At 50.2% G+C, this 26,342-nt stretch overlaps 1 protein-coding gene across 1 annotated transcript; it reads left to right on the forward strand.

The window, feature by feature from the left end:
- On the forward strand, nt 1-26,342 carry SPG7 (SPG7 matrix AAA peptidase subunit, paraplegin). The gene is made up of 17 exons (XM_059481421.1): nt 1-246; nt 875-977; nt 1,443-1,532; nt 5,014-5,264; nt 5,840-5,979; nt 7,772-7,874; nt 9,360-9,485; nt 9,774-9,936; nt 10,594-10,767; nt 14,625-14,749; nt 15,893-15,995; nt 16,942-17,052; nt 20,696-20,811; nt 22,087-22,243; nt 22,807-22,970; nt 23,677-23,754; nt 25,330-26,342. Exons 1-17 carry the CDS (start codon nt 130-132, stop codon nt 25,537-25,539), a joined length of 2,331 nt encoding a protein of 776 aa, XP_059337404.1. The 5' UTR covers nt 1-129; the 3' UTR covers nt 25,540-26,342.

The following is a 26,342-nucleotide window of genomic DNA, read 5'->3' on the forward strand; positions in this document are numbered from 1 at the left end:
CGGCCCTCAGCGGGCGCTTCCGGCCCTGCCGAGGCCGCGGTTCTGGTAACGGCGGAGCCGCCGCGGCCCGGCCCGGGCTCGTCCCGCCGCCGCGGCTTCTGAGGCCTCTGGGAAGCGGGAGTGGCGGACATGGCGCTGCTGCTGCGGATGGGGCTGCTCCGCGGCCGCTGCGCCTTCTGGCGGCCGCCCGCCGCCGCCTGGGCCCGGCCCCGCGGCTCTGCCCTCGGCGGGGTTCGCGGCCTGCAGGTAACGGGGCGGTGGCGGGGCCTCACCGGGCACCGGGGGAGGAGGAGAACGGGGGAGAGGGGCGTTCGGGCTGCTTGGGAGGGACCTGTGGTTGTGCCGTCCCGAAGGTTCGTCCTGTGAGCGCTGTTGGTGGTTGACTTGGGAAACAACGTGGAAATAATGGAATGATTTGTGTGAGAAGGGATTTTATTCTTACCCCCTGCCATGGGCAGGGACACCTTCCACTAGCCCAGGTTGGTCCAAGCCCTGTCCAGCCTGGCTTTGGACACTGCCAGGCTTTACGTTCTAAGAACTGCTTTCCAACACGCCTTTAGAACAAAAAAAAAAAAAAAAAAAAAAAACAAAAAACAAACCAGACACAGAGAAGGAAAAGATAAACTATTAAGTGTTTTGAAGATAGGTTGTCTGTTTCTACTTGTGCTTCCTTTGCTCTGGGTTATAAACATTTCCTAAGTCAGGTGGGAGGTGCCCAGCCAGGGATCCCTTCCAGGGCTCCCAGCTGCTGTCCTGACACTCACCCACAGCATTTCCCTGCTCAGGAATCCGAGTCTCAGGGAGGCACACAAAGCTTCAGCAGCCACATTGCTGTTCCAATTGTTGTATTGTTTTTCTTCCTCTCCTTCCTCAGAGCCTCCTGGCACCAACACTTTCCCTACCACGTCAAAGTCTCGGCGGAGTCCTGACAAAACAACTCATAATTCGGGATCCAGTCAGACTTTGGAATCTCCTGGGTGAGTCCTGAGGAGCAGGAAGGGAAAAGGTCTGATTTCATAAGAGAATTGACCTTTCCTCGCCTTCCCCCTGCATTCCTGAAGGTGCAGCAAAGGTTCTGTTCCTGGATGTGGGAGCTAGGGGTGTTTGCAGGGACCCAGGGTTGTGTTTGGTGCCAGGAATGAACAGTGGCACCTTCCCACGAGGAGCTCAGGGGATTAAAGAAGTACTGGGTCGTTAGACTTTGGTTTGTAGCCTTTTTGGGCTTTTATTGGAGTATTCCCCAGTATGATTTAATTCCATTAGCTAGATTTCCTTGAATGAGCATTTCCAATCCCAAGCGTGAGGCTGTTCCTAACTGCCCTCACCAGTGTTAGCAATGACTGTGCTTTGGGAATGGTGTCCATGGTTCAGTACTAAAGAAATTCCTCCAAATTATTTCCCTTGTGCCATCAAAACAATCTGTGACCTGTGCTTGCCTGCAGGTAGCACTGCCTGGTTTGCTACATCCAGCTCTCGAGGGAGTAGCCGGAAGAATGGAGGATTCAAGAAGAAATCCCCACAGGAGGAGGATGGTATGTGTGTACCAGAAATTCTGGGGTTTACTGAAACACAGGGAGCAAGATCTTCCTTCCTGCTTCCCTGTACAAACCTGGGGCTAGGAACAAGCTGGAAGGAGTATTTTGGTTTAGGTGATGGACTGGAAGGTACAAGGCAGATTATAGAAATCCTGGAGTGGTTTGGCTTGGAAGGACCTTAAAGCCCATCCAGTTCCACCCTGCCATGGCAGGGACACCTTCCACTGTCCCAGGTGCTCCAAGCCCTGTCCAGCCTGGCCTTGGGCACTGCCAGGGATCCAGGGGCAGCCACAGCTGCTCTGGGCACCTGTGCCAGGGCCTGCCCACCCTGCCAGGAAGGAATTTCCCCTAATATCTAATCAGGGGACGAAAGATCATGAAAGTGACTCTTTGTGGGGCACTCTGCTTCCTGTGCAAATCTCCCCATTGCTGTTTGCCTTGGCATTGCCCCTTTGTGAAGGGGGACAGTAATATTACCTGGGGGTTTTGGGGAGGTTTTGTTGTACAGCATTTTGGCTTAATAAATTTGTATTAACTAAACCCAGTCGTTTAAGCTGGGTTTGGTTTTATTTGCTTTTATTTCACTTACCTTCAATATGGAGATACCCCTACTTCTAGTGAATCACAGAATTTAGATATAAATGCCTCAAAGAGCTCTTAGCAGTGTTACTAATTTTTCTTGGTTTTTCTTTTTTAAATCCATCTTTTTAGATACTGGTTTTTTTTTTCTATGTCTTACTCTCCTAAGCCCCAGGCATGTAAAGAATCTTTTGAAAATGAGTTTTAACCTGTCAGTCACAGAGTGGCTTGGGTTGGAAGGACCCATAAAATCATCCAGCTCCCTGCCATGCCTCCTGAACTTTGTACTGCAAGTTGGGAGGCACTTAATGTCATTGCAGACTGTAATATAACTTTGTCATTTATTTTTTAAACCTTTACCTAGGTATCATCAGATGGTATGAGCACTTGGCTTTTGCTTTGTTGTGCTTAATAATTGAACTCTTTTGAATTTTTTGCTTTTGAAGTCAGAGGTCAGCTGCTGCTGACAGCTTGGCTGGTGTCACTGCAGTGTCCCTGTGGCAGGAGCAGTGCATTTCCCTTGATGCTAACGGGGATGAAGGGTTCAGTGGGGGGTGAGTGCAGCTCTCAGAGTCCTGGGAAGGATTGGGGTGTGGAATTGGTGTGTGAGGCCAGGGGATGGCTGGGCAGGCACCTGGCAGTGCTGTAGCTGTTCCCATCAGTACCCAGCAGCACGCTGTGCTCCGTGCCTCTCCTCCTGTGATTAATGGACAGCCTGGCTCTGGGAGGGGACTGCTGCCCCGTGTCTCCAGGGGAACACTTGTCTCTGCTGTAATTATTGCACAGAACTCTTCAAACTGTCACCGCAGCCCTTGCAAAGATTTTAATCAGAGAGTTCACATTTGGGGTTAATGGCAAATCATTGCTTGGTGGAGACTCAGGAGCTGGAAGTATTCCCACAGCTGCTGCTTGCAAGTGTCACATCAGTCCCTGGGACTGGTTCCTGAGTGCTGTGGGGTGCTTGTGGTGCAGGGGGGATGTTGTGCTGCACAGACAGTCACGCCTCACCGCAGCTGAGAAATAGATGGGCTTTGTACTTGATTAAATGAGACTAGAGGAAAGCTTGCTGTTGCCTTGCAGCTTTCTAGAAATGGGGTTCTCTCCTGAAATTATTCAGCTGCAGGTTAAAGGTCCTAGAAAGATCTAATTCCTGGAAATGGGAGAAGTTGTGTCAGGATGTTTCATGGGCAGCTTTCCCCTGGGTGGTGTTTTTGTGATCACACCCCTGACTGTGTGTGTTTAGAGCAGGTTATGGGCCTCCACTTGGTCTGAAATGAAATAGAGGAAAGTGCTCTAGCAGGAGCTGACTCTGACACCTCCAAGGAACTTGCACAACCACAGGTGGACTTTAGCTGTCAGCATTCGCTTTCCTTAAGTAGTTTCTTTGCTCTGTAAAATCTTTTTATTTAGAACCTGCTCAGCTTTCCAGGATGTTGTGCAGACTTAACTCTTATAAGAGTTAAGACCGTAGTGGATGTCATCCTGCAGCCTTGGGATGAATTCCTGAGTGCTAACAAAGCTGGATGCAGCAGATAACACTTGGTGAGGGGATGGCAGGAGAGAACAAAGCGGATGGGCTGGACATGGAGCCTGGGCTTGTCACGGCCCTCTGAAATGATGACTTCTCTGCCAAGCTGCATTGTTTCTATTTAGGAACAAGCCTTTCCTGTTCAGAGTGAAGCAGGGTTGGGAAGCAGTGAAAAATGAGGCTGTGCCTCTGAAGGACAGAGGACTTTTTTTAGCAGCTGCCTGGGTCATATGTTTGTCCCTGGGTTTTGTTGCAGCGTGCGTAGGGCCTAATTGGTGACCGGTGATAAATGCTGGTGTCAGGACATTTGTTATGAATTTGCAAATAAATCAAATCTGAGCTGCAGCACTGGTGCATTAGAGCCCAGTGGCACAGAATGAATTTATTTCTGGGTGTGGAAGGGTATTTATGTGTGCCATGGTGCTGTTGCTGTTAAATTGTATATCAAGAGCAAGTGTTAAATTATATATTGGGAACACTCACATGTGACTGAAAAGAGGAGGAGATATTTGTTGTCATTTGAGCAACTCAAACACTGGCCAGCAGCTGACATTGAACTGTGCTGCGACAGCCCTTTACAGCCCACAGAATTGTAAATTTGCCTGTGTGATGCAGAAAAAATAAGTGTTGTGAGACTATAAAAAATATTTGATGGCAAATGGTTGAAGTAAAACATCCCTTTCCATGTGTCATTGCCTTAGTGTGGCTGTGGTACAATAAAAGTGTGGGAAAGCACATCCAGCATAGGAATCCCCCTTGGATACAGATCCTTAATGTGGGCAAGTTATCAAACCCTCTGAAACATGAGGTGAGTTGTATGGGAGAAAATCCAGGGAATTTGGTTAAGGCAGATGGATTTGCAGTGTATTTGTGTTCTGTGCTATCTCCCATTCTCTGCAAATGCAGGTATTTACTGAGGTGGTGGAAGCATTGCTGGAGTTGTGGTGCAGGTGCCAGGAGATCAGAGCTCACCTGGAAACAATAATGTGCTGTGGGATTTACCAGGGACACTGGGATTACTCCCAATATTTTCCACTGTGGAGCCATGTTGTATATGAAGTGAGTTGTAGTCATTCTGCAGTTTGATTTTTAGCAACAAGGATCCTGTGGCTTTATTTGACTCTGTCTCAATGGGGCCAGGCAAGAGAGTGTCTCATTTTAGCCTAGAGTGATATTTGGTGGCATTTTAGTGGGTTTGGTGCACTAGGACCATGGGAGCCCAGTCCTTCAGGGGAAACCAAACATGCAGCACAAAATCCCCCTCAAAAGTACCATTGTGTTAATCTTTGCCATTTAATTATCCCTTTGAGTCAGAGAACTCCACAATTACACACTAATTCTTTTTCCTCTGGTATCTTTTTTTTCCTAAAGAGGAGGAGAAACGCAGGAGGAGGGAAAACCAGATGCACCTGGAGCGTCTGCGGGCGCTGCTGATCCTCACCTTCGTGGTGCTGATGCTTCGCTTCATGATCGGCGAGAACAGGGAGGGGACCAACATCTCCTGGAACTACTTTGTCAATGAGATGCTGGCCAAGGGGGAGGTGCAGAGGATCGAGGTGGTGCCTGAGAGTGACATCGTGGAGATTTATCTGCACCCAGGTGGAACTCCCCATGGCCAAGTTGTGAGTGACTCCCTACAGCTGGGAATGAGCTTAGATAATACTGCTGAAGGGGACTGAATTAGTGGTCAGTGAAACTCCAGCTGCTAAACTTGCTTTAGTTCTTTTCTTTCTTGTATTTGAAGTTCAGGGGGCTTCAAGCAACTGGAAACTAAGACTTCCAGTTTGAATGGTAAAAATAATTAATAATGGCCTGGGGGAAAAAAATCTAGTGTATCTCTAAAATGCTGGAGAAACTGAGTTTTCTTCTACCAACTCAGTCTGATGTGGGAGAAGGTATCCAGGTGATTGTAAACTCTTATGACTGGATTTTGTTTCAAAAATTTTCTGCTGTTTGGGTTTCAGGCATGAGCGTTCTGTCAAACTCCATCACCTTTTTTCCTAAGACCAGAGGCTTCCTAAATTCACTCAGAGCCTGGTGTCAGTCATCTGCTCCCGTATTCATTGATGCAGGATCAAAGGGTGTGGCACGAGGCTAATTTTTTCCTGACCTGTCCATGCTGTGCCCCTGTGCTCCTTGCAGATATTGATATGTAATAAATAACATTTCCCTGCTGCTGTGGCTTGCCTGTCCCCAGAACGTGACCCTGCTCTACACCATGCGCGTGGCAAACATCGACAAATTCGAAGAGAAGCTCAGAGCTGTGGAGGATGAGCTGAATATTGATGAGAAAGACAGAATCCCCATTTCCTACAAACACCCTGGCTTTTATGGAAAGTATGATATAAATTTGTTCTTACTGTTGCTCTTGTATTGGTGACAGCATCCTTTACTTGGAAAAAAAGTGACTTTTGGCTAAATGTTATCTAAATACAGGACAGAAAAGTGAGCTTGGATTTGGAACATTGAATGAATGTTTCTGGAAGATAAGGTGCTTTAGATGTACATTAATGTTTGAAAAGTGAGGGTCTTAAGAATTCTGTAATTGCAACGTGCAACAGGCCAAAATGTTTCAGGTCAGGGTCACTGAGTTCTTGTTCAGCTGAGCACTTTTTGTTCTCATAATCAACTATCCAAGTGCAGAGTGTGATAGAAATCTTGGCAATAAACGATGTTACAGCCTGGGCTGTGGAGAAGGCTGGGGATGCACTAAGCCTTCCTTCCTCATTATAATGCTTTGATTTTCCCACTGGAGATGGCCAGTGTGTGTAATTCCTCCTCCCAGACACCTTGTAAAAATGTGAAGTTTGTGTCTGAATGGATACCTGGGCTGGATTTTGTCCTCTCATCACCATTTGGATGTTTTTAACATGTAGTTGAATATATGAAGATAAGCTTTTTTAACTAATCATGCAGTAGGAGACCTTCAGTTCAAATTCAGAACTTGCCAATTTTTCAGACTTACGTGTAACAGGAAGAGAGGACTGAACAGACAATCAGCCCCCAACGCAAGCTGTTTCCCCTGCTCCTCAAAAGAGATTTTACACCATTTTTTAAGAGCTGTGATGGGCTGTTAAGTCTCTCAGAAGACCTGATGAATGTCTGGAGGATTTGGTCTCAGTCTGGAGCTGGAGCCTGTGAGGTGCAGAGCCTTTGCAGGGCTCAGCTCGCTCCATGCTGTGGGCGCTCAGGGTGTTTCGGAATTAATCCTGTTTGCAGAGCAGACAAACTGAAGGTGACTTTCAGGTTTCAGTGTTGCCATTGCATCTCTCACTGAGCAGAAACAAATGCAGCTGGGTATAGAACTCCTGCTGGTCCCTTGCTTCAGTAAATCATCCCTCTGTGAGAGGTGGAACACACGTTCCTGGTGTAAAGATAAGCACAAAAGTGTGGCGAGGCCGGATGGTTCCTCAGGCATGTGGAGCAGAACAGGGGCCCACCAATCTGAGCCTGTCATCTGGCATAGGATCATTTTTCCTGCTCTTAGGAGCATCCTTTGTTTAGAGCTCACAGGGTATTTGTCCTCAGCACGTTTGTCCTGTAACTGTGTTAGACCTGGGGTGTCATGGCAGCTCCCCATCTCCCTTCTAATGCAATGGGTGTTCCAAAGGATTCAGAAAACTGACAATGTTGGTGCTGGAGCACTTTTTTTTCTGGCATAAAGGACTCCTGAGTAGGATCAAGCAGTCTCTTAATGGGAGACCCACAGAGTGATTTCTGGCAGGATTAGGAGGGTTGGAATCCCTATTGTTAGCAGAGCCTGTCCTCTGCAGTGAGCTCCCTTTGGAGGCACTGCCAGCCCCGGTGGATTCTGCTCTGCGTGTGATCTGAGTGTCTGGAAGTCCTGCTTGTTTTAGAAGCAGAAATGCCTCTGAAGTGGATGGTGAGGTCGAATTTCCTCCACAGCTGTAGGCAATGTTTGCCAGTGTCCTCTGCTTAACTTCTTAGGTTATGTAATGGTTGGGGTTAGGGGTTTTATATATCTGTATAAAAACCTGTGAAAGTTCCATGTTCTTAACCATGTCTGCTCGTTTGCACTGTACCTTAAATGTCCTTTAAAAGTAATATCAGGTCATATTGACCAGGTGAAGCTGAAGGCTTCAGTTTGTTCTTGTCTTTGTCCTTTCAGTGATGTCCTTTCCCTGATAGTGACCCTGGTGGCCGTGTCCATGCTGTGGAGCATCTTCCGCCTCTTCAGGGTGGCGAGCAGGGCCGGGGGCTTCAACGCCTTTGTGAGTAGCCTGGCTTTGAGCATGCTTTGCAGCCTGTGGGGAGTCTTGGCTTCTGCTGGGTTATCTCCTCCCCTTCTCCCAGCAAAGTCAGTGCAGGATGAGGATGAACTGGTGCCAAGGACTCTCCAGCCTTGCCACACCTTGCATCCTGTGCTGATCATCTCCCTGGCTGGTACCTTAACTGGCCTTAGCCGAGGTCCCTTCTCTTCCCAATGGCAGGAAGGGCTGAGCTCAGGGAATTTCAGTCCAGTTTGCTGTTTTCAAAGCTTGCTAATGAGCTGCAGCTGCAGATGGTGTTTTTCACTGGGCCCTGCCAACATGCCTCCCATACAGCCAGAAGTAGGAATTGCTGCTTTCTGCAAAATGAGTTCTCAATTTATAAAATATGTTCAGATTCTGGAGTTCATTATGTGTTGGCCTGTTCTGCTCCTGCCGCATGCCTCGCTTGCAACACCAGGCAAACCTCCTCCTCCCCTCTCCCACCCTGGCCTGGATCAGCTGATGGAGCTGTAGGAATCAGCCTGGGGTGCTCTGTCCCTGACCGCAGGGATTGGGATGAAAACACAGTGAATTCAGTCCCTTGTTGGATTTCCCACTCAGTCTCCTCCGCAGTTCTCTTTTGGCTTTGAGATTCTCTTTGAACAAAAGGATGCAGCTGCTCAGAGAAAAGGAATATTTTAAAGAAGTGTTGAGTAATGAGGCCTTGAGGACTAGATTGTGTCCTTGCTTAAGTGAGGACAGCCAGGCCCTGAGTTTAACTCTTCCTTTGGATGTTTCTGAGGCCTCAGAAGCCATAAACTTTCTTCTGAAAGAAAAAAACCTCCTCAGTAGCTGCTTTGAGTAGAACATACTGAGCAGTTATGAGTGGGATGTTTAACTGAATTCTTGTTTTGACTCTCGTTGTGGCTTCACATGCAGCAGGAGATGGAAACGTGGTGGCTGTTCAGTTTAAGAACCTGTAGTTTTGGCCTGGGGTGTTTCCAGAAGAAACCAGCAGCAACATCAAAGACTGTACAAAGTGTCTGTGCTTTCATATGTATTGGCAATTATTTACCACTGACAGTTATTTGCCATCAACACATATTCCTTGGAACTATGACTGTCCCAGTGTATTAAGGATCAGAGCAATTAGAAATCAGGGAGGAGATCCCAAATCAGGTTTTGGACATCTGCATGTTTTTAATAAACATTCCTGCTTGGTCTACATGGAGTTTGAACTGGATTGTTTTGGGACTATGACTGCAAGTTTATTCTGTCTCTTCCCAACATGTGGATAAATAAGGTTTGAGTCAGCCATCCATCTGGGAACTTTCTCCAGAGCAAAAATCCGTTAAACACCAGTGCCTTGGTGAGGACTTTAGTGGTGTTTGGTAGGGACATCTTGGCTGTCTCCCTGGGCTGGGCTGGCTCCCAAAATGTAGCAAACAGCCTTTCCAGGCTGTTGCCTTGTTCACAGTTGTTTGGTCCTTGTTCTGCCTTCCCCAGAACCAGCTGAAGATGGCTCGTTTCACCATTGTGGATGGGAAATCTGGAAAAGGGATTGGCTTCAAGGATGTAGCAGGAATGCATGAGGCAAAAATGGAAGTCAAGGAATTTGTGGACTATTTAAAGGTATGTAAAAATAGAACAAAAAAAAAATGTTTGCTGCCCTCCTTCTGGGATAGAGGGGTGACCTGGGGTGGGGATGCTCTCCTCTTCATCCTTCATGGTTCTGGGCAGCCTCTGTTGAAACAAGCTCTGTATCTCCAGTTCCACAATGGGAGTGCAGATGGAGCTGCCCCTGTTGGCAGCTCAGTGTTGCCCAGGCTGAGAACATTCTGGAGAAGCTCTGGGAAGCCCCAGTGTGGTGCAGATGCTGGTCTGAGCTGTGGCTCTGACCCAGCTGTGCTGTCCTTGCAGAATCCTGATCGCTACCTCCAGCTCGGGGCCAAAGTGCCCAAGGGTGCCTTGTTGCTGGGCCCACCAGGCTGTGGGAAGACTTTGCTGGCCAAGGCCGTGGCTACAGAGGCCCAGGTGCCGTTTTTGGCCATGGCAGGCTCCGAGTTCGTGGAGGTGATTGGAGGTGAGGTGCTCTCTTTGTCTGTTGTGGAGGTGGGGGGAGCTGGCTGGGCTTCCTGCAAAGGACAGGGCTTGGCATGGGGAGGGTGAGTTGGATGCTTAGGCTGAAGATATAAAAGGCTTTCAGTGATGCAGTTCCTTAATTATGTAGTATCTGAAGTCCATTTCTGGTTGCTGCTTTCTGACAGAGTGCAGCTGTGGTCCTTCACCTGCAAGCATCCTCTCTGGCTTCCCTGTACCTATTATTAAAGCCCTTGACTGAGGCTTCCTTCCTTGTATGGAAATGCAGATGGGGAAAGTAGGGCCTCTCTGTGCCTTGGGATTTCCATCCTTCTCCTTTTCTTCCTTCCTCACAGATCTCTTGAGAGCCAGTGAGGGTCAGTATGCAGGAAAATGTTGACTATTTCTGCTCTGAGCCGTGGGAGGAGCAGGAGGCCATGTTGGGAGCTGGGAGCGAAGCTCCTCTTGCAGCAGCTGTAGGAGTCCCTGCAGGTTTAGGAGCCCGTTTAACCCAGCCCCAGGACGCACTGAGCCTGAGGACCAAACACGAGTTCTGGGAGGGTTTGTCTGGTCTCAGGTGTCTCACTGAGGGCCAGCAGTGCTGCTCTCCAGCTTTGCTGCCAGCTTTAGCTGTCAGGCTCACAGCGTTCCCTCCCTGCAGGCCTGGGCGCCGCCCGCGTGCGCAGCCTGTTCCGCGAGGCGCAGGCTCGCGCTCCCTGCATCGTCTACATCGACGAGATCGACGCCGTGGGCAAGAAGCGCTCCACCAACGTCTCTGGCTTTGCCAACGCTGAGGAGGAGCAGACCTTAAACCAGCTGCTGGTGGAGATGGATGGTCAGTGTTTCTCCCTGCCCTTCTCTCCTCAGAGGTCCAGCTGTTGGCTGTTCATCTTTGCCCTGCTTGAACTTGCCTGGCCTCTGTGGTGTTGTCTTGCTGAAGTCTGAACCAGTCTGAGCCCATGTGCCCCATCACTAGTCCCTAAATCCAGTAAAATTTAACCCCCTGAGTTTCAGTCCAGCTGGCCATTACATGTTGTTGGATACTTGTTGTATCCAGTCTGAGGCAGGTAGTGGTTTAAAGCCTGTCAGAGTTTAGAGTTCAGCTGTCCTAAAGGGACAGGAGTGAAGTAATATATCAATTCTCCTGTCCACTGCCATATGTATGTGTTGTCTGCCTTGACCACAGGATCTCTGAGATGAGAGAGATAGGCTTTGCAAACAAGTCCTGGTTTGAGGCCACACTTGGGTTTGGTTTCTGGCTGTTGTGCACCTGGAATTGGCCCTTTGCTCAGACACCTTCACACAAAGAATGCTCCTTTGGCAGTCCTTAGTGCTGTCTCTGTCCACCCCTGCAGCACTGACCCAACTTGTAATATTTCTGTTACTAAATCTTACTATTGCAGGGTGAGGAATAGCCAACTATCTGCCCATGAGGAAGAGTTTGTTTCAGTTTTCCCTTCACTGTAACTGTGACTCATAGCTTGACTGTCATGTTGTCTCATCACACTCTTCATATGAAAAGCTAGAAGCCATCATGCACCAAAAACATCCCCAGACCCAGGTTCCAGCTGCTGGCTCTGTACTGAGTGTTTCCAGTGAATAGATGATCGGGACAGGAGAGGCCAGTGCTAACACAGCCCAGCAGTCCTGGCTTGGGTGGGTCCTTTTCTCCCCTAACAGTTTTAGGGTGAGCTGGCCTCTGAATGAAATGGAAGCCTGCATGTCTATTCTGGACTATGTTGTCAGTACATTCCACATCTCTAGCCTAAAAATGAAAATGTCTGATTTCCATCAGTCTGTAAAAATTAGGTGTGGTTTCCAGAGTGTTTTCCTGGTGAGTCTCAATGCAGAAATAAGGGTTCAGCTCAACTGGAAAGTGAGTTTAGAAGGTAAATATTATCCTGAGTGTGTACTTTATAGTCCCTTGTTTGCAGTGTGCTGCTGGTTTATTTTTAAATCTATATTATCTCATTCTTTATTCGTGTCTCACACAGATCATATACAGAGTCCTTAATTTTGCTCAGTGCTTTATCAAACACACACAAAAAAAAACAGTGCAAGGAGTTGAGAGTGTCAAACAGGAGACAGCTGGCAGGGATGTCAGCCTGGTGCTGGGAACATGGGATCAGCAGGGATCCTGGCACGTGTCACTGGAGTGTTACCTAACGGAGTGTGTCACCTAAAACAACACTGATGTGCCACGTGCAGCACAGCAAAACAGTTCCCAGGTTGATGGAGAGTGACCTGTTTAGGAGGGGAGCAGTTCTGCCCCAGGAGTGATGAGTGTTTGTAAGGAAGCCTTGAGTTGAAGGTTGAGAGCTCTGGTTGAGCTTAAACTGAGGGCTTGAAGGCAAGTCAATACCATAGACCCGAGATGGGTGTTCATTGGAGAAATAAAATGCACAAAAGCAGATCAGTGAGTCACCACTGATTGTTGGATTTCTGTGATTGGATGAGATTTCTTGGAGGGAAGGGAAAGCCAGGAAAGGAGGATGAGAGCTCTGCAGGGAGCTGAGTGCCCCATGAGCTGCATGGGGTGAGTGCAGGCTGGGCTCAGTCACATTTTGGAGAAATCAGAGGATGTTCCCTGAGCAGCCCCGGGTTCCTTCCCTCTGTCAGTTTGCTGTGAGCTGGGGAAGCACAGCCGTGGTGGGAGAAGGGGAGGGGCTGGGGAGCCTCTCCACAAAGGCTGTTTGTGCGCGCAGGGAGTGAGTGACGCACAGAGCCGGCTCTGCCGGAGCAGGTGCTGCTTTCAGCAGTGAATCTTCCTCTCAAGCCGCAGACAAGCGGAAGAGGAATGTGACCCAAATCTCTCCTCTGTTCTGCATGCTCTGAGAGGAGCTCTGGCAGTCCTGGCCTGAGCTGGGGGTTTGTGAATGGAAATGCAGCGTGGCTTTTGGTAGCAGCTCTTCACCTGGAACCTCAGACAAGTCCTGAGCAGTTCCATGTGCAGTGCTGAGGCTTCCTTCAGGAAGGGGCCCCATTTCAGTGCCACTGCTCCCAGGAGATGTCCAGAGGCTTTTGGAGGGTGACACAGTATAACCCTGCAGGTGAGATGCCCATCAAGCAGTGTGCTGCTCAGTGGGAGCAGGGCAGCTTGAGTAGACTGTTTTTCCCTTTCCTTTCTGGAGTGGTTCCTTTGTGACCCTTGCAGGAACTCTTTTCTTCAGGCTGCATTTTCAGAGCTCTCATTTGTTGCTGTGATGAGGTGTTGTTTTTGTAGCCCGTTCCTTTGGCTGATCTTTGCCTGTGACATGCCAGGTGGTGTTGCATTAAGCAAGTGGGGCAGAAGCTGATGTGAGGAGGATGCTCTCAGTGCTTCTCGTTTTTTATTTGTTCTAATAGTCAGACCTATTTTAAGAGAGTCTTCCCAGCTGCAAGGCAGATAATGCACTGTGCCATCTAATCCTGCCATTCCTGGAGTGCCTGCCAGTCTCTGCTTGTTTATCCCACTCCAGAGTTCAGTGTGATACACGCCTGAAGGATGCTGGGCTTCATCCTCTCGGGCAGCTTATTTAGGCAGGAGCCTGCAGAGAGGGAGCACCAGGTCTGCTGCAGCACAGGCTGGCACAGCCAGTCCCCTGCCTCACCTGGAACCTTGATCTGTGCTGAGCTCTTGCACGCTGACACATTTGGCAGCTCTTCTGCTGGAGCTGAGAGCTGAAACCGGCCCAGCTTACGTGCACGGAGCCGCCTCTCCACAGCGTGGGACTTGGCACAGGGAAGCACATGGGACTGTGGTGTCCTTTCCCTGGGAAGGCTGCTGTGTGCCAGGGCTGGGGAATGTGCTGGAAGCAGGTGACTCATGCCCAGGGGCCTGCAGGCACCTGGGGGATTGCAATAAATAACCGTGTGGGGCAGTGATTCCGTGGGAGCTCTGGCTCCTCACCCAGGCAGCACAAAGTCTGCTCCTCTTTCCCCTCCTGCAGCTGCCAGTGCCCTGCCTTCCCTTCTCCAGAAATCCTGTCTGTCTTTGATGCCTCTGTTGAGGCTGCTCCTACTGGCTTGGCCAAATTCTGTGCTGGTAATCAGTGCAAAGCTCTTGGGTTGTGTTTTGTGTCTGGTGTGGATTCTGCACAGTGCCTGTAAGAGGTGAGGAGGCAAAGAACAACTCGTGCTGTAACGTGGCCGTTGTTGGGTGGCAAAGCTGTCCTCTCTCTGAGCAGCTCGGAGGAAAGCCTGTCCCTCCCTTGGTGGTCTGTCTGTGACTGAAGGCTGAAATAAATAAAAATTGAAAGGGTTTTCCATGGAAATTTGTGGAGAAGGCTGTTTCAGCTAGGAAATGCTGCTTGTACAGTCTGGAGCTAAAGGCTCAGAAATTGACTTATCCTGGGGGTGAGAAGGCATCTGTGAACTCATCAAAACAGAGATTCTGGGTTCTAGCTGGAGCAATTTCCAAGTGTGGCAATAGGAAGGAGAAACTGAAGTCTTAAGCCAAGACTTAAATAAATGAAAAGGGGATTTCAGAGTATCCATGATAACCAGGGACTGGCCTGGGTCACCTGGGAGGTTCCTTCCTGGCTTTGCTCCAAGCTGCAGGGGACACTCAGCCTCAGCAGCCCAAAGGGTGCTGTGCACACCCTCTGGCTTTGTGTAAAGCTGTGTACTCCATCCCCTGCCTCCAGCCCCCTGTGTGCCTGCAGTGCAGTGTGAGGTGGGGCAAACCTCCCACCCTGGTCCTGTTTTTGGCAGGAATGGGGACCACGGATCACGTCATAGTGCTGGCATCCACCAACCGTGCTGATGTCCTGGACAACGCCCTGATGAGACCTGGGAGGCTGGACAGGCACATCTTCATTGATCTCCCCACACTGCAGGTAGGTTTCACCAGCTGCCTTTCCTTCCTGTGACTGGGATGTCCCAGCCCCTGCTGGTCTCACTGGGCTGGCAAGGCTGAGCTTGGTGGAGGTGTGGAGCCTCTGTGCTCTGAATGAAGGATTTGTGGTGCTAATGCAGTGGCCTGCTCCTCTGCAGTGACAGCTCACTGGTCTGGAGATCTCTGCTCTGGTAGACCCTTGGCAGTGAATTCTTCTGTGAGGTTCCTTTTGCCATGCAGATGCAGAGTTATGTTTGTGTCTTCTCTTCAGGAAATTGGGAAGCACCTAATTGGCAATTGGCTGGTGTGAGAGCTTAAATTGTCATGTGCCTTGAGCACTGTTTGTTCTGTAGGTTTATTGCCCTCCCTATCCTTGTAAGGCTCCTCATTTTCCTTTAGGCAGCCTGTTAAGTGACTTTCTCCTTCTGAATGCTTTTTAAATCCATTTACAAGAGTCTTCCATGTCTGCTGTGTTGACATTTGTAGCAGAGTTCTGGGAATAGGCTCAGCTGCAGTGAGGATCTGTGTGCTGTGCCAGCACAGGCTCTTCCTCTCCCATCTGTGCTTCACTGTCCTCCGCAGAGTTTTCAGTGAAAATACCTTAAATGCCTGATAGAATCTGGCCCCGGAAGCATGAACTGTGCAGCTGCCCTGAAGGAGGAAGGGGAAAAACCCTGGCAACTGAGCCCATTGTTTGAGTCAGGATCTCCTGGACCAGCTGAATGAGTCACTGGTGGCTGCTCGCCAGCAGCATCTCACCCCCACCTCCATCTGGGAAATGGGTGCAGGCTGAGGAGCTGCTGGATGGGCTCTGCAGTTTGTGCTTTGTGCGGGTCGAGGCAGTCAGAGCTCCTTCCCGAGAGGGCTTGTGTGGTGGGGGAGAAGTTAAGAGAGATCAGAGTGACAGTGAGGAGGGGAGAGTGGCCCTGAGAGAGAAAGCTGTGACTCAGGGGGAGCCTCGTGCATCTGTTGGGAATGTGAGAGCTGGGTGTTTATCAGGGCTGCCGGAGCACTGGAGCTCTGCAAGGAGAGCCCTGCCCTCTGCCGGCACTGTCGCTGTCCCCTCTGCCGGCGGTGCCACCGCCCTGCTCCCTGCCGTGACACAGGGCCCCGTTGTGACCCCTGGCCTGGGTGCTCTTTACAGGAGAGGAAGGAGATCTTTGAGCACCACCTGAAGGGCCTGAAGCTGATCCAGGATGGCAGTTTCTACTCGCAGCACCTGGCAGAGCTGACCCCAGGATTCAGTGGTATGATGTGTCCTTGGCTGCTCCTGCTCCACTCCCTGGGTGCTGGGGGTCTAACAGGGAGTTTTGGTCAAAAAGGGCTTTTTTCTCCATTTCTGTGGAAAACAGAAAAAATAGTGGGAAGCTGACCAGCTCCCTGGTGAGCTCTGCTGAGCAGTAATTCATGACTTTTTTCAATCTTCTGAAATATGCAGGACTAGCAGGGTGGGGAGGTATTGAAAACACGCTTTTACAATGCCCAGGTGCCTAACTCCTAAGGGAAGGAACCAGTCATGCTCCTCTCAAAGCTGTTGAGGAGGTGCTGCACTTCAGAGGAGAGATTGTTAAATTGATTTATGTTACCAGGAAAGTGATGGAAGGAACAAGTAGGAATTATTTTGCTGATCAGAGTAGAAATTGGACAGCTCTGCCTGGCTCCTGCATCGAGCCTGCTTCCAGGGTGGGTCCCTGGGAGCTTGAAACGGTGCTGAGCAAGGGGCTCCAGAGTTCCTGTTTATGTGGAGTTCCTGGAATGTCCTTTTGGGTTTCCCCTCTCCCAGGCCCCAGCACGCTGCTTCTCCGTGTCTGCTCTCAGCACCCCCCACCACCATCACCACCCACACAAACTGGGAACAGATGTTCCCTCTCTGCTCTCCAAGGCCAAGCAGAGCAGCAGCCTGTGCCAGCCCACTGCCCACAGCAGCCCTGGCCCTGGGAGCCAGCCTTGGCCCCAGCCTGCTCCTGCATTGCTGAGCTCTGTGTGGTGTCAGTGTTCCCTGCCAAAGCAGTTGTATTATTCAAATCCAACATCAACACCACGGGCTGGGGCTGCTCTCTGTTCCCAAGGAACAAAGAGCACAGCCTGTTTGGCTTGCTTAGGTCCTTCTCCACATTTGTTTGTGCCCGTTCCTCCTCTGAGTCCTGTGTCCCATTCAGAGCCAGTGTAACTCTTGTGAACTCGTGTCTGCAGGAGCTGACATAGCAAACATCTGCAATGAAGCTGCTCTCCATGCTGCCAGGGAGGGCCACAAGTCCATTGACACCTCCAACTTCGAGTACGCCGTGGAGAGAGTCATTGCAGGTGAGAGCTGCAGCCATTCCATGGAGTTATGGACTGCTTTGGGTTGGGAGGGACCTTACAGCCCATCCAGTGCCACCCCTGCCATGGCAGGGACACTTTGCACTGTCCCAGCCTGGCCTTGGGCACTGCCAGGGATCCAGGGGCTGCTCTGTGCACCTGTGCCAGTGGGTTACATCCCAGAAAGACAGATGGGTCCAGAGTGTGCTCTGGCCTGAAGGTCTCCAATGACAGTCACAGAAAGTTCTCTGAAAAAGACCCAAAATGGCTCCATCTTCCTGAATCTGGAGGAGTCTGAACCCATAGCTCAGGGAAAATGGCCACTGGCAAAATAATAAAGAGGAAAATTCTAATCCATGTCAATTTTTCGGTTTAGAAGGTTTGGGGGGTTGTGGGTTGTGGTTTGTTGTTTTGTTTTTTTTTTTTTTTTAACAAGAAGAGTGATAATATCTCTGAATTTTTCTTGCTGCTCTGGACACCTGCTACATAAATATCAATAGCAAATAGTCTCTGCATCCTCACCAGCAAGAAACTAGAGATTTTTCTTTCTGCCCTCCAAGCCCAGGCTTTGATGAATTGGCAGAATAAACTGCAAGACAGTGGAGCACTGTTCTCCCTCTGAGAACATCCTGTGGCCTTTCCCTGCTGCTTGTGCCACTGCCAGGAGAGGAACCTCTGGAGATTTCCCTGTGTATTGCAGGGAGGGGAAAAGAGTTTCCAGGACTATAGACTTCACCTGAGGGACTTGGACCTGGTGGGTTTTGGGCTGAGCTGCCGTGGAGCCAAGCTGTGGCTCTCATAATCAGACACTGAACTGCTTCCAGGCTCCATTCCCAGCAGGAGCCCGGGCACACAGACTGGCACTCTGCCTTTAGAGTGGAACGTGAGGAACAGGATGTTTGTGCTGGGTCAGTTATTTCCTGATCCTGGAATTAGGGCCTGAGTGTTTGCTTTATCAGAAAACGCTCAGAGAAGTCCTCATTTTAAGCAGGATGTTTGAGGAGATTCCTCACAGCTTCACCTGTTGCAGAAAAACAAAACCCTTGGAGTGCTTTGGTTAAAAACACAAATCCCAAATTGTACCCAGGAACTCCCAAGAGTGGACAGGGAGGCAGCTGTAGTTGTAGCACAGAAATTCTTATCAGCTGCAGCAAATATCACAGAATCCTGGACTGCTTTGGGTGGAAATGAACTTTAAAGTCTATATTCCATCCCCTGCCACGGGCAGGGACACCTTCCACTATCCCAGGTTGCCCCAAGCCCCATCCAGCTTAGCCTTGGACACTTCCAGGGATGGAGCAGCCACAGCTGCTCTGGGCAGCTCCTGCCAGGGCCTCCCCACCCTCACAGGGAAGATTTTTTTTCCTGATATTCCAACTAAACCTCCTCTTTTTCAGTTTGGAGCCATCCCCCCTTGTCCTGGCACCACATGCTCTTGTAAAGATGTGCTCTACTTTCCCATCTGCAGGAGCACAAGCACCAGACTTGTAGAGACTCACTTGCCTTTTCTCTCTGAGCCTTGCCTTAGTTCCCCAGACTGGGAAAAGAAAGCAAAAAGCAGGGAAGGCTGTGGGGGCTGGCAGCAGAAGGGATCTCTGGGATCCATGTGCTGGGGCATGGCAGGACATGAGCTCTGGCAGTCAAAGCTGCCTGGCCTCACTCAGGCTCTGGTGTGTGTAGGAAGCCACGGAGTCTTTTTGTTGCTTAATCAGATTCTCTCATATTAGCAGGACGGGCTATTTTTTGTAGACAGATTCTAAAAGACCCCAAACAACCCCCCAGGCCCCTGTATTAAATGTACCCTTTCCATGTCATAGGAATGCTTCTGGCTTTCACAATCCAGAGGACATTTCAGTTCCTATAAAAGCTTTTCTTGAAAGAAAGAAGATATTACTGTGCTTTCCATTAGGAGCTTCTGGTTTTAATAAGAGTGGGGTGGAATCAAAAGGGAGCTCTGCAAGTCCAGAGGCCCCATCAGCCTTAAAGCTTTGTGTTGCTGTAAGGGAGGAGCAAGAACTTTTCTCTGTGGTAGTTCCCATTGTGTTTTTAGTTTGGGAACAGAAAGCAGTCAGTCAGGTCTCCTGGGAGTGAGGGTAGAAACCTGCTGAGCACACAGAGGCTTTTAGGGCTTGGCTTCAGAAAATGGAGCCTGTTTTCTTGGTGGGGTTTGTGTGAGGCCAGCAGAGATGCACCAGAGTTGTTTCCTGGGTAGCTTGTGTCATGAATGTGATAACTACAGGCTTTCAGGGCACTTCCATGCCTGGAGATTATGGAGGAAAAGAAATAATCTTGGTGGGCACACTGTGTGCTGTTGTGAAGGGCACAGTCCCTCCCTCAGTGGGCTGGCAGGGATTTTTTAAGCGTCTCTGTGTATGTATGTGTGTGTGTGTATATATATATATATATATATATATATATACACACATATATTTATATTAATAGATACATCTTTCTGTGGAAATAGCCATACAGGGCCATGCTCACACTCTGCTGGGGGCAGGGTAAGGCTCTGACTGATGAAATCAAGGCAGTTGCACTTAATCTGCTGTTCCATCGTGCCTGGCGGGGCACAGCAGTTTCCAGGGTCCCTGAGCAGTAATTTTACTAGATCTGCCACACTAATTTTGTTGTTTCCTTGTTTAATAAAACCCTTGACTTGGTTTAAAAGTTCATGTTAATAGAATGTTGTTTTCCAAGGCATGAAGCAAGCTTGGTGCAATATTGGTTCTGACTGGCTGCTCTCCGCTCTGCTGCCCTGGGCTCTGTGTGGGGACTCTGGCCTGCAAATCCTGGGACATTTTTGCATCCAACATTCTGATCTGTAATTAGTGCCTGACAAACTGTGTGTTCTGTACTTATTCTTCCTATGTGCTAGAAATTTTACTTCCATTCTTTTATTTTTTTTAATCCTTTTTGAGCTTGCTGTGCCAAGTTGGAAAATAGATACTTTGGAAAATCACCTTCCTGGAGGAAGGGTTAAGTGTGAGTTATGGCTTCATTTGCTGGGTCTCAGGAGCCTGGGAATAAGCTCATATGGAGCATGCCATGTGTAATCAGAGACATTTCCAGGCTCTGGAGAAGGATTTCTGTATCTGCTCCTGGACTTTAGCTGATTTGAACGCTCTTAATGCACAATTTTCTCAACTGGGACCTCATATATATGATTCGACATCTCTCTTCTCTCTTGTTCTGCCTAAGGGACTGAAAACAGCAAAATGAGTGTGAGACTCTAGCTAGTCTCATTTTGGGTTTTGTTGTTTGTGATTTTTTGTGTTGTTTTCAGATTTTTTCTGCACAAAAAAAAAAGTAAGCTGCCTTTTTACGGATCCAACCGTGGGAACAAGGTTCTTGAGCTGTGATCAAATCAAATGTCAAAGTATTTGTCTAATGATTAAATCTGTTGTAAGGAGAAGTGGGAAAAGTTTTTGCCAGGGTTTTCAAGCAATCCCAGGCATGGATTGCTTTCCCTCTCAGGGCCAGGGAGCACCTTTTCCAAACATTTTAGCCAAAGGGGTTTTGCTGCCTCCTCCTCCCCAGAGTCAGCACAAACAGTTCAGCCACGGGCTGTGCCCTGGGCAGGACCAGGTTATGCCCCACTGGTTGCACCTGTTGATAACTTATCATACCCTGGTGTGTGTTCCCACAGGCACTGCCAAAAGAAGTAAGATCTTGTCACCAGAAGAGAGGAAGGTGGTGGCATTCCATGAATCCGGGCATGCCCTGGTTGGGTGGCTGCTGGAGCACACCGAGGCTGTCATGAAGGTACCTCCACCTCCAGGGAGGGCAGTCCCAGGGCTTCCCTGTCCAAGATTGGTACCTGTGTGCAGCTCTGCTCAGCTCTGTGAGCCTGGGGCTGTGCTGCTGCAGAAAAGTAAACGGCAAATACAGAATCACAGAATCATGTTCCTTGGAAAGGACTTCTGAGGGCATTGAGTCCAACTGCTTAGCACTGCCAGCCCACCACTAAACTAGGAGAGGTTCAGGCTGGATATTAGGAATAAATTCTTCACTGAAAGGTTGGTTAAGCATTGGAATAGGTACTCCAGGGAGGTGGTGGAGTCACTGTCCCTGGAAATGTTCAAAAACAAGTGGACGTGGCACTTCACAGTGTGGTTCAGTGGGCTGGTGGGATTTGGTTGAAGGTTGGGCTCGATGGTCATGGAGGACATTTCCAGCCTTAATGATTGTGTGATTATATAAGCCATGTCCCTAATTTATGCTGTAGAGAAATCCATTATTAGGCTCCATTGATGACAGTGCTGCTGCAAAGCTGATTAACAGCTATAGGAGAAGCCTTGCAATTAAAAATTACAAGCAACCGAGTCTCCTGGTGCTGCTGCTCAGTCATGCACTTCCAGGCTGCTCCTTGTGTGCACACATCCAAATGTGATCCCTTTCCCAGCACGTTGCAGGCAGTGAGGGCCCTGCAGGAGCCTGATACTGATGGAGAGATGTGTTTTCCAGGCTGGGAGGCTGTCTGCCCGAAGCCCTTCTCTGCAGGGAAAGGCCTCTTTGGCACCCTGGGATGTCATCTGTGCTCATCTCCAAAAGCAGGGACACTGGGGAGGTGGGGAGTGAAATGACAGGGGTGACAGCTCCTTGGCCAGTTACCAGCAGCACATTCACTCTGAATGACCCATTGTGTAAGCAGAACTGGTGTTAATTACTCTCATTTAGTGGGTGGGGAAAATGGCTGTTATTTTTCTGAAGGCTCCTGTCTTTCTGCAGGTAGTCTCAGGGGTTCTGGAGCAGAATCAGTGAACTCTGTGTGGCCTATACACTCCAAAGTAACTCCTAAATTTCAGGATTTCTGTGACTTGCTGTTAAGGATGATTTCCTGAGCAGGAAGTGTGTTTGTGTGTGAAGGCAGAGGAATGAGGACACGCTGCTGTCCTCGCCCATGTCTCTGCAGGCCAGCCTGTCCATGGCTACGGACAAACCTCACTGGGAATGCAGAGGCCTCTTGCTGCCCTCCCTGTGGTGCTGCAGGGAGAGCTGTGCAGGTCTGTGAGCTGAGGGAGCTGCTCTGTGTCGCAGGTGTCCATCGCCCCTCGCACCAACGCGGCTCTGGGCTTCGCACAGATCCTGCCCCGCGAGCAGTACCTGTTCACCAAGGAGCAGCTGCTGGAGAGGATGTGCATGGCCCTGGGGGGCAGAGTGGCTGAGGCCATCACCTTTAACAGGGTCACCACAGGTGAGGAGCCAGAGCCTGGCATGGGCAGGTGGAGGTCCAAGGGGATCTGAGCAAGGGATGGAGGTTTCCTGTGCTGGCAAGAAGAAATGTCACACTTGCAAGCATGGAGGTCTTAGGGCTGGTTTTCACTGTCTTGTCTCAGATTTGTCCCAAAGCTTAAAGCCACATTTACAGCTACTGGTGAGGCTCTTGAGAAGACCTAGAACTTTCTTTGCTGTTTCCAACTGGTTAAATCCAAATAGGATCACAGAACGGTTTGGGTTGGAAGGGACCTTAATGTCCATCTCATTTCACCCCTTGCCATGGGTAGAGACACCTCCCACTAGACCAGGTTGCTCTGTGGGCAGTGGCAGGTCTGGACTCAGGTGGGCTGGCCACAGAAGGGTCACTCTGTCGCTCCTGGGACCTGCAGGAAGGTCCCTCAGTGGGTTGAGTGTTCACCCCCATGGCTGCAGTGGGTCCTCTGCTCTCTCCCCTGGTAGGACATGTGTTTGTGCAGAATGTGCTCTCCCTGCACTGAGCTGAGAGCTGGCCAGCAGTGTGTGTGTCTCTTTCCTGCCCAGGAGCACAGGATGACCTGAAGAAGGTGACCAAGATAGCCTATGCCATGGTGAAGCAGTATGGGATGGTGCCCAGCATCGGGCAGATCTCCTTCCCAGACCCCGAGAGTGCCCCTGGCATCGGCCGGCGCCCCTTCAGCCAGGGCCTGCTGCAGATGATGGACCACGTAAGGCCACCCTGGGCTAAGGGGTCCTTTTTGTCCTTTGCTTTCTGCACTTCTCTGAAAAATGGCAAGTGGTTTGCACCCAAACAATTGGCATTTTGCTGTTGGCCAGTGAGTGAGCAGTGACCTGTTCCATGTGTCAGGGCTGTGCAGTGGGGCAGCAGAACAGGCAGAATCCCACCTGGCTGTGAGTTCAGCCTAGCAGCCTGTGCTGTGCAGGGCTGGGATGGCAAGAAACCTGTGTCTTAAAGTCACAGTGTAGATGTGTGCGCTTCCTAGACCAGATCTAACCAGTGGTTAGATGGTCAAACTGACTGCAAATCAGCCTGTTTTGACAGGAAATTTGGCTTCGTTCCTGAAAAAACACATTGCTTTAGTTCAAAAGCCAAAAAGCTGGAAACAAATAAGCTCTATTTCAGAAGCACCATGGCTGTGCTTCCTTGGGATTTGTGCTGAGCTGCACCTTTAGCTCCTGAACAGCCTTAATCTGCATTTCCCATTGAGCTGTGCTAGGGCAAGACTTCACTGCCTCTCATCACCAGCACTCCTTGGGCCTTTTTCCAGCCAGTTTATCCATAGTTTCTGTGCATGGGAAGCACATTCTGCCTGCCTCAGTTTGCAGATTCCATTCCTCAGCGCTCTCCTTGTTTAGCCACACATTGTGTTTGTTGCCACCTACACCCCACCTCCCTCTTGTTGTTTCTCCAAGGAAGCCAAAACCCTGGTGGCTCAGGCTTACAGGCGCACAGAAAAGCTCTTGCTGGAGAACCGGGACAAGCTGCAAACCGTGAGCTGAATTGTGTGGGGGTTTGTTGGGTGGTTTGGGTGTTTTTAACTGGTGGTTTTGCTGCTTGCTGTGCTCTGTAGCTCAGCTGTTGCAGTGTTGTCTCTCTCCTAGAAAGTCTTGTGGTGGGAGTGTTGGGAACGAGTGACTGTTTACTGTGTATCCCCCAGATTGAGAGCAGGCACGGGAGGAATGTGTGTGCCTTTCCCAGCAGTGAGTAGTCTGCCTCCTCACACCAGCTGGTGTTTGCAGGGTAGATAGAGGAGGAGTGCTCTGTGGAAATGATCAAAGCTGGAATTTGTGTCCTTCACCTGCACTTCTCTGCTTGCCTCTTGGCAGTGCAATTTTCTGGAGAGCTGACAGTGGCTGTTTTTGGGAAGCCAAGCCAGTAATCAGGTGGACAGTGTCTGGCTTTGGTGCAGGAAAATAGTGCCTTGGCTGATGGGGGCTGGTTCCTGCTTTCTGGTGACTCCAGGCAGTTTTCACCTCCTTAATGACGGATACACCAAAGAATCCTTGTTGCAGAGACAGAGCTTTGCCTCCTCCCCTTTGTGTCCTGAGAGTCCCAAACCAGTCACACACCCTGGCACATCCCCACCTGTGCCCAGTGCTGAGCCAAGCTTGGGCCACAGCACCCTCTGCATCTCCTTGACTTCCCTTCAGAATTCCAGTCCGTGACTTCCAAAATGACCAGGGGTCAACTGAATGTTCCCTATTTTGCAAATCAAGCAGTTCTTTTCCTTAAATCCTCTTTTTAAACAAACAAGAACAACAGCAACAACCCCTTCAGCTACTCAGTGCCAGGCCTCCAGTGCGTGGTAAGGAGGGAGCTGGGACACGCTGCTGTCCCCGGGACAGTGCCCTGGCAGCTCTGGAGCAGGGATCCTCAGGGGTGTCTCTGCAGGCTCCTCTGTCCTGCTGCTGCCATGTAACAGCAGCCAGATGTTTGCTAGAGGCTCAGCACAGAAAAACTTTAAAGTGCAGCCAAAGTATCTCCAGAGTCAGTGTTTCGGTTGCCAGGCCAGCGTGTCACATCTCCTCAGCAGGATGGAGCAGTTCCACTCTGGACAGCCACCTGCTGCTCCAGAGGGGTGGTGCTGCTGCCAGAGGGGCCAGAGAATTCCACTCTTCTGCAGAGGAACTCGTGCTGACCTCCAGCCCCTGCCTGCAGGAACAGGCAGCTCTTTGTTAGCTCTGTGTGTGCAGGGAGGGCTCTGGCTCTGCCAGAGATCTCCCTGCTGCTGCTTTGGCTCTTGGGCAGGGCCACAGGTGCAGTGACAGTGGCAGGAGGGACGCTTCTCTCATTGTTCCCGGAGCTCTCATTGCAAATCATTCCCAGGAGCTCGCTTTGCTGCCTGCAGTCACGTTGTGTGTTCCTGGCCAAAGGTGCCCTTGGGAACGGTGCTGGAGCCTGGAGAATTTGGGGTCACCCCATCTGTGGGGGCACAGCCAGCTCTGCTCCTGGGGGCTGCAGGTGCTGGGGCTGAGTTGAGCTGACAGTTCAGACCAGCTCAGAGAGGCAGGTCTCTGCTCTCTCTGGGGGCTCCATCCCTCATTTTGCCTCCCTCCCCTTTGCAGCTGTCCAATGCCCTCCTGGAGAAGGAGGTGATCAACTACGACGACATCGAGGCGCTGATCGGGCCCCCGCCCCACGGGCCCAAGAAGATGATTGCTCCTCAGAGCTGGCTGCAGGCTGAGAGGGACAAGCAGGACGCCAGGGAGGAGGAGACACCTCCCCAGCCCCCGAGCCACGAGGAGGAGGAGGAGCCACGCCTGAGACCTGTGTGAACCCCCTCCATGTGGAATGGGGGCTTCTTTTGGACACAGAGCCTCTGCCTCCTCAGCTCCAGAGTCGAGGTGCTGAGCAGGGAATTGCTGTGCTGCTGCTACCCCAGGTTTAGGGATGGCTATGTGAGCTCTTGGAACTTTATCCTGCAGGAAGGAGAACTCCTCAGGATTTCAGAGTTGATTCCTAGCTGTGGAAGTTTCTTGTTCACAGGAGCAGGGAACATATTCCAATGGGTGGAAAGTCCCATGTAAGCCACTGCTGGCTGTGCTCTGTGCCATGGCAGGAGGGCAGGGCTGTGCCCTCAGCATGGGGACACCCCTGTGGGGCTGAGCTGGGTGCTGCAGCTCTTGTGTAACCTTTGAACACGACACACAAACAGCCCTGGCTGGAATAAACTGCCCACAACGTGCTGCTGTGTGTGTACAATGTGTCAGGCTCCGGGGCTGTTTGGCACACATGAAGCTCATTAGAGCTGTGGAGTGGTACAGGACAAGAGCCTCCTTCTCCCTAGTCAATAATTTATGTCCAGCTTTTACAGCAAGCTTTTCCCAAGCAGAAGTTGAGGCAAAAAGAGCTGAGCAGTGGGACATGGAAACCAGCTGTGCAGAGGGTGACTGAGCACACATGGGAAGATGTTCTGAGCTGCAGAGGTGCTCTTGGAAATCCAGCAAAAGCAGGTGTGTTTGCTGGGAATCCTCAGGAAAAGCTCTTTCATCCTCGTGGCTGTTGCAAAACACGCCCTGCTGACAGGGTTGTCTGGTGTTCATCAGGGGAAGCATTAAAGTGGTTGTTGCTGCCTGGA

The sequence above is a fragment of the Ammospiza nelsoni genome, chromosome 13 (genome assembly GCF_027579445.1).
Source record: "Ammospiza nelsoni isolate bAmmNel1 chromosome 13, bAmmNel1.pri, whole genome shotgun sequence".
NCBI classification, from domain to species: domain Eukaryota; kingdom Metazoa; phylum Chordata; class Aves; order Passeriformes; family Passerellidae; genus Ammospiza; species Ammospiza nelsoni.